Here is a 10,617-nt window from a genome sequence, read left to right as displayed (position 1 = left end):
TGGAAGAGAAAATGTTGAGCAGAGAATTACATGGTTTTATTTCACTTAGAGGACTTTATTTTTTTAAATGGACACCAGGGTGAGGAGAATGTGGGAGTCAGAAGGTAAGAAGAACCCAAGAGGAGGGGAAAGAGGAAAACTGGACAATTTTGTTCCAGTCTTCTGGTTTTTCCTCCTTTCCTCACTTGGGTAACCAGAGATCCCAGACAATTGATTATGATGTCTGATCTCCTCATTATCCCCAAGCGCCTTATCTAGGGCCTGCTTTGGGCATATATTATGTTCTGACTTGATTTGTGGCTCGAGGCACGTTTGCTAGGTGTCTCCAATTAGCTTGCTAACTCATTAGCATACGGGGACCTTCCATATCCCCATCTCCTCCTGCCCTGCCCAACACACAGAAACTGGCTGCTTATTAGCTTCCAATACGAACTGATTACTGTCCATGGGTTTATCCAAGTGGTTTTCCATTTTCCTGTAACTAGATTTATGATGTCAAAATCTTAAACATACACTGGTCAAAACTAGCCTAGTAATAGGTAGTCTTTTTCATCTTCTAGGTTTATTTCATTCTAAGAAATCAGGTCAAAGTTCCTATTTTTCCAAAGGCAGGTTAATTCAACAGTCAACAGCAGGCTGAATGACCTGATAGTTGGAAAGAGTGAGTGAATTAAATAAGTCTAATTTTTTTTTTAACTTTTTAAATACAGTTCTAGGATATCAAGTACTCCTGTCAAAGGAGTGAAGGGAATCGAATATTTTAAGTACTGTTGCCGGTAATTGTTGCTTCAAAAAGCATCATTATTAGTGCCTGAAGCAATAGTAGTTTCTATTTCAAGACTAGGAGTCTATAGGTATGAGGTTGCTTATGGGATTTTTTTTTATGTTTATTTATTTTGAGAGAGAGAGAGAGTTTAAGTAGGGGAGGGGCAGAGAGAGAGGGAGACAGAATCCCAAGCAGGCTCCAAGCTGTCAACACAGAGCCCAATGTGGGGTTCAGTCCCACAAATTGTGCAGTCGTGACCTGAGCAGAAACCAAGAGTCAGACATTTAACCCGCTGAGCCACCCAGGCATCCCATGAGGTTGCTTGCTTGCTCACCTCTGTTAAAATAGATGCCTTTCTGGTCTGTTACCTTCACTGTGTTGACAGTATCTCTTCTCATGGTTGCAAGATGGCTGCTGTGGCTCCCAATGCCAAATCCTCACCAAAAACACCCCCAAAGAAAGGAAGTGGTAGGGCTGGGGGAAGACAAGAGAGCTCTATTCTTGGACTGAGTTGGACCCCCAGGGTCTTGTCTAAGTTGAGGAAAAGGCATAAAGAACCCCTTTGACTCAGACTAAGTTTGCTTTAACTTCTGTTCACTCCAGAAGCAGCTAAAAAGCATTGCAAAGGATATTATTGATTTCGGTCTAGAATGTGAGTGGGTGGTGATGGTTTCCCATTACCTCCTTTGCCCCTCATGGAGAGGGTCCTGAAGCTCAGCGGCCTTGGCAGGTGACACAGAATGACACATCTGCCAGGTGAATGGAGAACAGTATTTTACATCCACTGCACTTTCTAACCCCACATACCTCAGCACACAGACAATTCAGAATGCCAGTAAGACCATAAACTTGCTACTCAACCCACCATGGCCCTCAGATCTAAAGAGTAGGTTTGGAGACTGGAACGTTTTGCAGGGTTTGCCCTAGAACCGTTTTCCCCCCTCTCCTCCCCTGTGGCAGCTAGTTCACTCCTAATGTCTAGGTATTCACACCTTACATCTGAACGCTTAGTAGCAGTTGCATTGGGGAATGGGCATGAGGACTTTAGACACAAGAAACAATACATGCAAAGGCTTGACACATTGCAATCTGTTCAGGGTATGGCGGTTGTGGAGTGGCTGGAGGGCAGGGCCTGGGAAAGGAAAGGACAGAGGTGAGAGCTAAGGGAGCTGAGAGCCACGGGCATACACGAGGATTCATACAGGTAAACACAGTGCACCAGGAGAGCCCGGAGGAGGGTGGCTGGGCTAAGAAAGGCTTGCAAAGTCTTGGATCTGGGTCCAGCACGAACCCAATGTTCACCAGGACCCAGAGGTATGGGTATACAGGTAAGTTCCACCTATGCCATCCCAGTTCTTAAATACTGCAAATATTGCCTCTGCTCTGGAGGGATTGGTGAGAGATTCCCAGACAGAGAAGGGGACATAGGCTTTCCAAGGAGAGCGTATACAAAGGTCATCATCAAAGGGAGGATGTCTTTGCATTCCATCCTGCAGGCCTTAGACAGATGGTAAAGGTTAGACTGGATCCCACCCCCCCTCATCCCCCCCCCCCCCCCATCCTTCTGCAAAAGGAAACCCTAGCTCAGCCCTAGGACCCAGAACCTGTTATCTTTTAGTGGGCAGGGCACTTGAGAAGGTAGGGGGTGGTGGTGAGATCCAAGACTTGGCAAAAGTAATTGTGCCATGTTTTGCATCTTTCAAAAAGAGAAAGGAAAGAAGGAAAGGGAGAGAGAGAAGAGTGGAGAGAGGGAATAGAGAAGAGGGACAAAGAAAGAAGGAAAAGTAAAAAAAAAGTCAAGAAAGAAAAGGAAAGTGGAAACAAATATGGCAAAAAATGACAAGATTTGTCAAGGCTGGATACTAAATAGATTATTGTCATTGTTTATTGGCTTGTTATATGCTTCCCCACTTGAGATATTTCTTTTTTTAAAAAAGGAACAGTTAGGTGGAAATGTAAATAGATACCCTTTTTCTGCAAAGCTTATAGACATAGGATATCAAAACACGTAAAAATGCGTAGTTTTGAATCAACAGTTCCATGCCAGGACATTCAGATGAAGATTTATGTACATGAAATCTATTTTCCATTGCCTCAAGTGCAGTGATTACCTGTTTATCTCACGGGAGAGTGGGAGGGGTGGAGACGTGCTAAATAAACTTCCCAAAGAAACAAATGTGCTATTTTAATAGAAGTCTTCCCCAAAGACTTTGTACCTGTCCGGCAATTGATGAGTATTCTGAAACACAACTAAACTTTTTCTTGATGGGGGTGCCTGGGTGGTGCAGTCGGTTAAGCGTCCGACTTCAGCCAGGTCACGATCTCGCGGTCCGTGAGTTCGAGCCCCGCGTCAGGCTCTGGGCTGATGGCTCGGAGCCTGGAGCCTGCTTCCGATTCTGTGTCTCCCTCTCTCTCTGCCCCTCCCCCGTTCATGCTCTGTCTCTCTCTGTCCCAAAAATAAATAAAAAACGTTGAAAAAAAAATTTTAACTTTTTCTTGATGATGTTTTATTAATTAGCAATCAAAGTACATGTTAATAGATTCATTGATCCAAAAAGCTGCTGAGGTGTGAGGGGCGTTTTGCATCTCTACACCATTCCCCTAGACAGCTCGTTTCTCTGCCTCTCTTTGTTCTTCTGTTTCTTTTACAGTTGACTGTCATTTCTCATTACTCTTCACCTGAACTCTCATTAGGAATCATCCACCTAATCAGAATGAAGCACAACAAAACAGAACCACATAATCGAATGTTTAGACATGCCATCTGAAGCGAATCTCTGTCTGAGGGGCACCAGGGTGGCTCAGTCACTTAAGCGTCCCACGCGTGATTTTGGCTCAGGTAATGATCTCACGGTTCGTGGGTTCGATCCCCGGGTTGGGCTCTGCACTGACAGCACGGAGCCTGTGTGGAATGCTCTCTTCCCCTGTCTCTCTCTGCCCCACCTTGACTCATGTTTGCTCGCTCACTCTCTCAAAACAAATACATTTTTTAAAAAATAAAATAATAAAGTAAATCTTTGAACAAAGGCCTGTTGGTATATCTCCAGCCAACCAGTGTGCTTCTTAAAGATGTTCTTTCTTGGATCCAACCTCAACCCCTCCTAATAATCTCTGGACCATGCAAGCACTTCAGGTAATTCTTATGTATATTAAAATTTGAGAATCACGGGTTTATGGATTTTCCTGTTAAAAAACAACCACGAACTCAAATCCATATATAGAGAGCAATCTGAACTGGTTGTCTCAACAGTCAGGTTGCTGCCTAAGGCTGAAGATGTTCAGGGGTCAAATGGTTTGGGCCATGCTCCATGCCAGGTGCTAAATAGTCTACAAATCACATGGGCTTAGTGACTTCTGTTGTTTTGAACTTGGATCCCTGGGAGGCGGAGGAGGGTTAGATGAAGAGCCTGGGCCTGTCTTTCTTTAGGTTAGCTGAGATTTCTGGCAAGTGGCTGTCGGATAATTAACATCTACCTGGTCTCACGACCTGGGGAGGAAGAAGGTAATTGTTACTTGTATTTTCCAACTATGAGACCATCTTCAGACTGTCTTCTGCGGACACAAAAGAATACTGCTGACCGTTTATCAGAGGCAAATTGGCCACACCCTCTTGTTATGACTTATCCCTCTTGCACTGAATACTTAATAGTTCATATTATATACAATATGAACTACAATAAATTTCAACATATTTACTGTGCTCATATTTATTGTTTTTATCAAAATGACCGCTTCGCTCACACTCGTCTTCCGTATGTTTATTAAAAAAAGTTTTAAAGCAATATATACTACTGCGTTCCTTTAAAGAAAAGATGTGCATCTTTTTATCTTGTATCTTAGCTAGACTCCAAATGCCTTAGATATTCTGATGGTCAACTAAAGAGCCATGCACTCACAGGATAATGGAACGAATACCGTATTTAGAAGTGTATCAGTACCAGTCACAGTCTCAAACAACAGCAACAAGAAACCACTCCAGAATGAAAATACTGGTATATTTGTATAATGCAAAGAGAAATACAGATATAAATCCTCAAAACGGAAGGTACATTAATAAAAATGTAGCATTATAAGCAAAAAATATTATACAGTACTTGCAGAATTTAGTCTTTCCGTTTAAGATTACAGTGTGTCTACCAAATATTTAAAAGTATGGTTGTCATTATTAATTTAAAATATCCATCAGATGAACAGCACAGCTTAACCTAGCAAACATTTTAAGGAAATGCTTTGTCTTGTAGAAGTAGAGTTATCATTATATTCCATTCATTGATACCATGAACAAAAGGAGAACAGTTTTCAAAGTGGAAATTAGTTTCATAAGACAGAATAAAACTGGGCGTCTCAAAGCACAAGCTGTTTCCATAAACGTATTTTCATTTTTATTGGCAAAAAATACCTAAGCAATTCTGACTTAGTTCTGACTCTGCTTCCCAGAGCCTTCCCAATCCGTGAACCACAATCAGTACAAAAACATGCAATACTGGTTTTTTTTTTTTCTCCACACCATCACTGACCAAAACACTTTTACTCTTTTTAAAAGTTACAATTTTACAGAAATGTTTCCACTCAAGATTGGTATAATACAGAGAGCAGTTGTTGCCGCTGATGTGTATTTTTCTAGTAGTATAAAGGAAGGTAGGAAACAAATCTGGTCACTTGTCACTGCTGAAAAAACACTGCCTCGCTACTTTACGCTCCCATTTCTGCTCTTCAAATTCATTACCGATACTGAACAAAGTTTTCAACACTTTCAAAGAACCAGAGCAGCACAACTGACCCCACGGCCGGCAACTCAAGGGGGAACTGACGACAATTTCCCCTCCCCCCTTTCTCCTGCTTCCCACAGAAGACCCTCAAGAAATCAAACTTGTGAAGTCCCCTAGGTTCCTCTACTTCACTGCGAAATGTAATGCCCCTTGAGGTTGTCAAAAATAGCTTCTGTAGAAAACTGGCCAAGGTCTTTAGGAAACGTTGCATGAAGAAAATTAGTGTAGGCTTTATTTAAAAAAAAAAAAAAAAAAAAAAAAAAAGGAACACATGGAATAAAAGACGTCAGTACCAGTACAAAGACTCCAAGGCCTATTGTTCAGGATGAAAATATACTTAGTAGGACAAATGCACGGAGCTGGAGGTGGGGCTGGAACATCGAAACCCATCCCTCCCTCCCCCCCCCGCCCCCCCCCCCCGGGCCAAGAAAAAAGTAGTCTGTACAATCCAAGTGCTTAACCACTTTGAGAGTCATTTTGAAGGCAGCTTAGAAAATTAATAAGGGGGCAGAAGAGAGAGAAACGACGTCACTGTCCGAGCCAAAGGGAAAGGCCGGGTGGGGCGTACGAGGCAGGAGAGCCCCTCACAAGCCGATGCCTTTCAAGTCGCAGGGGAGGGTGGCCTGGGTGGTCTGGGGGCTCTGGCAGCAGGGGAACTGGGCCCTGAAGCAGTCCCTCAGCTCCCTGTTGAAGAGGAAGCACACGACAGGGTTGATGCCGGCCTGGGCGAAGGTGAGCCACACGGAGGCCGTCAGGTAGGCCTGGGGGACGGCGCCGGGCCGCACCAAGACCCGCAGGTAACTGGCCACGACGTAGGGCCCCCAGAGGAGCAGGAAGAGCAGCGTGACGGCGTAGAACATCTTGCACAGCCTCTTCTCCGTCTTGAACTCCTCGAGCACGAGGAGGCGGCGCGCGCCGCGGCCGGGCCCCGCCGGCCGGATGCCCACGAGCGCGGGCGGCGTGGGCCCGCGGCCGAAGCCCGCAGTCCAGTTGGCGGCCGCCTGGCCGGTGGCGCCGGGGCCGTGGAAGGTCCAGTCGTGGCTGACGGCGGGCACGAGGCGTGCGGGCCGCATCTTGCGGCGGTCGTGGATGAAGAAGAGCAGGCGGAGGTAGACGAGGTGCGTGGCGCCCACGACCACGGCCAGCAGCAGCAGGAAGCCGAGCGCGCCCGGGGCGCCGTCGGGCCGCTGCTCCAGGGCGCACGGCGCGTCCTCGTCGTCGCCGCCGCCGCCGTCCAGCACCGGCGGGAAGGCCGCGGCCAGCGCCAGCGCCCAGGCGGCGCACACCAGCATGGCGGCGCACGGCCAGCCGGCCAGGCGCTCGGCGTAGAAGCGGTGGTGCGCGATGGCCAGGTAGCGGGTGACGCCCACGCCGAGCAGCAGGAAGGCGGCGTGGAAGCAGAAGAGCGCGGCCAGGAAGGCGAGCAGCTTGCAGCCCAGCGCGCCCGGCGGCGCCCCCGCCGCGGCCGCCGCACGCCGCGCCGCCAGCATGACGGCCGGGAGGCAGGCGAGCGCGCGCAGCCCGTCGGCCAGGCACAGGTCGAGCAGCAGGTAGTACGGGGCGCGGTGCAGGCTGCGCTCCCGCACGATGAGCAGCGCGAACAGCACGTTGCCCGCCAGGCTCACGCACAGCAGCAGGCTCAGCGTGGCCAGCTTGAGGCCCAGGGCGGCCGCCTCGCCGCCGCCGCCGCCCGGCTCGCTAGCGTTCGCCATCGCGGCCTCCCCAGGCCGTGCGCTCCGCTCCGGGGCCGCTCCCGGCCTCGCCGCTCCCCAGGCCCGCCCAGCCCGGGCTCCGCCGCCGCGCGGGCCCCGGGGCGAGCTCCCCGGCCGGCGGGGGCTCAGCCCGCGGCCGGCTGGCCCCTCCCGGGCTCTCCGAGCCGCCGCCGCGCCGCCGCCATCTCAGGAATGATGCGCGCAGGAGGCGACGGCCACTCCCTGCACCTTGGGCGCCGCGGGCTTCACTGCGGACAGGGCCGTGCCGCCGCCCGCAGCCCCCCGCATCCTCCTCCTTCTCCTCCTCCGCCGCCGCCGCGCCTCTTGGCTCTGCCCCCCGCCGGGCCCGCCGCCGCCGCCGCCGCCGCCGCCGCCGCCGCGGAGCCCCCTCCCCTCCGCCGGAGCGCGCAGCGTGGCCGCCGCCGCCAGCCCCGCCGAGGCAGCCCGCGCCGCCCGGGCCGGGCTGGGCTGGGGGGCGCCGCCGCGGGCAGCCGCGGGGCCGGGAGGCGGCCGGGAGGGAGGCAGGGCCCAGGACGCAAGGTGGCGACAAGTCGCGTTTGGCCCCAGGTAACGGGGGTCCGGCGGCGGCGTCTGGCGCCCGCGCTGGGGTCACGGTGGCCGTGCGCAGGGGGGAGGTGGCAAGGGATGGCAGGGTCGGGAGGCCTGGGGGGAGGGGGGGCGGGCAGGAACCTGTGGGTAGAGCCTTCTGCCCACTAGCTAATGATTAACAGTAGTGATCGTCACCGTCGTAATCATGTAGCCGCCGACGTTCAGGTGAGCACCGATGTGGGTGGCAGTGTTCTGGGCAGCTTTTCAAGCGTTATCAACCTGATGTTCACAGTGACTGCAAAGTTGCTTCTTTTCTTAACCTCACTTAGTACCTGAGGGAGCAGAAGCTTAGGGCTCAAGGGAGTTGCGAGCCAGTAAGTGGCGGATTCGAATATCTCTAGGTCTAATTTCCAGGGCTGGACTCCCCGCGACTCTGCAGCGAGCCCTGCTCTCGGCCTAACCCGTGGTCCCAGTGAAGACATATGTGAGGGAAAAGAAATTCAGCGTTTTCTCTTAAGTGACCTGGAAGGTGCACCCCATAGCCCCCAGGGAATCTGTTTTCTGGGTGAGCCTGAAAGGGCAGCCGATCTTCCAATCCTGAAACACACCAAATTCTCTCAAGGCTTTGCTCGCACCGTCCCCCAGCCTGGTCCAGCAGGCTGCCCCCCACCCCACCCCACTTGTTGGGGCCATCCTTCTGACCAGGCCACCTTACTCTGTATCACTGCCTGATCATTTATTTATTTATTTATTTTTTATCTAGCGCTTATCATTTATCATTGCATAGTTTTATTCGTGTTTTAAAATTCTATCCTTCCAGCCAGTCTCTAAGCTCCATGAAGGCAAGGGACCATGTCTGTTTTTTGTACTAGTCTATCCCAAATGCCTAGCGTAGTACAGCCAGAATTGAGAAATATGTTGTTTCTCAGGTACACTCACTTTTCTTTTCTTTTATGCAGAACATTATTTATTGCCCACCTACTATGGGCATGGCAGGCACTTTGATGGACATTTCCAGGAAAACATAAGATCGTAGAGAGCCTTGAGTGTGAGGCTAAGGAGTCAAAACTTTCATCTGTAAGCAGTGAGGTGCCCTGAAGTTTTCCGAGGAGAGTGACATTGTTAGAACTGTGCTTCAGGAAGATTCTTTTGGCAGTAGTACTTAATTAAGAGGAAGGACAGAATAGACCCTGAAAGTCTAGTCCGGCGCCTCAGACTTTAATGTACACAGATATCCCTGGGATCCTGTTAAAATGCAGATTATGACTCAGTAGGTCTGGGATGGAACCAAAGATTCTGCGTGTCCAACACGTTGCTAGGTGACACTGTGTTCCTGTTCCACACACCACACTGAGTAGAAAGGACCTCAAGGACAGCTTGGACCTTTTGCAAAAATCTAAGTGATGGCCAAAGACTTAGGACCCCTAAGTGGCCAGGAGCAAGTAGGCAGCTGACCAGGAAGTCTGCAAATATCTGTTGACAGCAGAGAAAAATAGATTTTGGAGGATATTTTGGTTAGGAAGTGTGTTTTGATAATGGTAGCTTAAATATGGACATGAGTTTCTGAACAAGAAGTCCAGAAGTCAATGGTTGCTGGCGTTCGATTATTGGCTCAAGGACTGAATTTCTGAAAGTCTTTTAGTCCTTCCTGTATGATCAGTAAGGTGCTGACTCCCCAGCCATTGCTTCTGCATTCCAGGCTGGAAAAAAAAAAAAAAAAAGGAAAAGAGCAGTTGGAAAGTGTTCCTGCCATCCAAGTAGGCCCTGTCTGAAGAGCATTTCAGAAGTCCTTTGTTACAGCAAACCCCGACACAGTGTTGGCTGCCTACCGCTAGCAGGAAGGGAGTTTGGGAAATTGGTTTTGTTGTTGTTGTTTTGGGTGTGTGTTTTTAAACGTCTATTGATTGATTGATTAATTGATTGAGAGCAGGCATGCAGGAGCCAGGGAGGGGCAGAGAGAGAGAGAGAGAGAGAGAGAGAGAGAGAGAGAGAGAGAGAGATAGAATACCAAGCAGATTTCCTGCTTAGCGAAGGGTCTGGTCTCACACCTGTGAGATTGTGACCTGAGTGGAGATCAATCTGAGGCTTAACCAACTGAGCCGTCCGGGCGCCCCTGTTGTTTTGTTTTTAAAGCCAGACACATAGCGATAGAGAATGACATCCTGTCTTGATGTGGACCTTAGCACTTGGGGTGCTTCTGCCCTGAGGAAGGGGTGCCTTTCTTAGAACTCGCACGAAGACGTCATATCTAGTTCCTTTATGGTGGTATTATGGCGACCTCTGTTTACTGAGTTGTTTCTATGTGCCATGCACTGTGTTGAATACCTGACATGTGTTACTGCATTTAATCATTATGGGGACCATATGTAGCATATACTGTGACAGGCTTCATTTTGCAGGTGAGGCAGACAGGTTAATTTGTCCAGGCTTTCCCTACACGGACATGTGAGAGCTGGGATTGGGGTCAGAGCCTGAACTCATAACTTTGTATATGTTGCCTCTTTATCGTAACTGCAAAGAAACTTATTGAGTTTCTAGAAAGAAAAACAATCAAGAACAACTGATGTTCACGTTCACAAAATTATGGCACCTTCAGGGAGGGAAGGAATTTTCAAACCCATCTAATCTAATACTTTTATTTGATATAGAAAGTCTCATTAATGGCTGAGTGGAAAGGAGAATCCAGATCATTTCATTCCTAGGTCAACACCCTTCCCACTTAGTTGAAATAATAACCTTATTTGTCCTAATGTACACACGACATTGGATAAGTCACTTCACCTCATGGATCTCACATGTTCCCATTTACAAAATGGGACGG

General features: G+C 49.3%; 1 protein-coding gene across 1 annotated transcript; it reads right to left on the bottom strand.

Moving 5' to 3' along the window:
• Positions 1 to 5,777: 5,777 nt before the first annotated feature.
• On the bottom strand, positions 5,778 to 7,358 carry GPR27 (G protein-coupled receptor 27). The gene has a single exon (XM_060633764.3). The coding sequence runs from the start codon at positions 7,245 to 7,247 to the stop codon at positions 6,120 to 6,122; it is 1,128 nt and encodes a 375-aa protein (XP_060489747.1). The 5' UTR covers positions 7,248 to 7,358; the 3' UTR covers positions 5,778 to 6,119.
• Positions 7,359 to 10,617: the final 3,259 nt, after the last annotated feature.

Source organism: Panthera onca, chromosome A2, assembly GCF_046562875.1.
Source record: "Panthera onca isolate mPanOnc1 chromosome A2, mPanOnc1 haplotype 2, whole genome shotgun sequence".
In the NCBI taxonomy this organism is placed as follows: domain Eukaryota; kingdom Metazoa; phylum Chordata; class Mammalia; order Carnivora; family Felidae; genus Panthera; species Panthera onca.
This window is presented reverse-complemented; position numbering and strand designations above follow the sequence as displayed.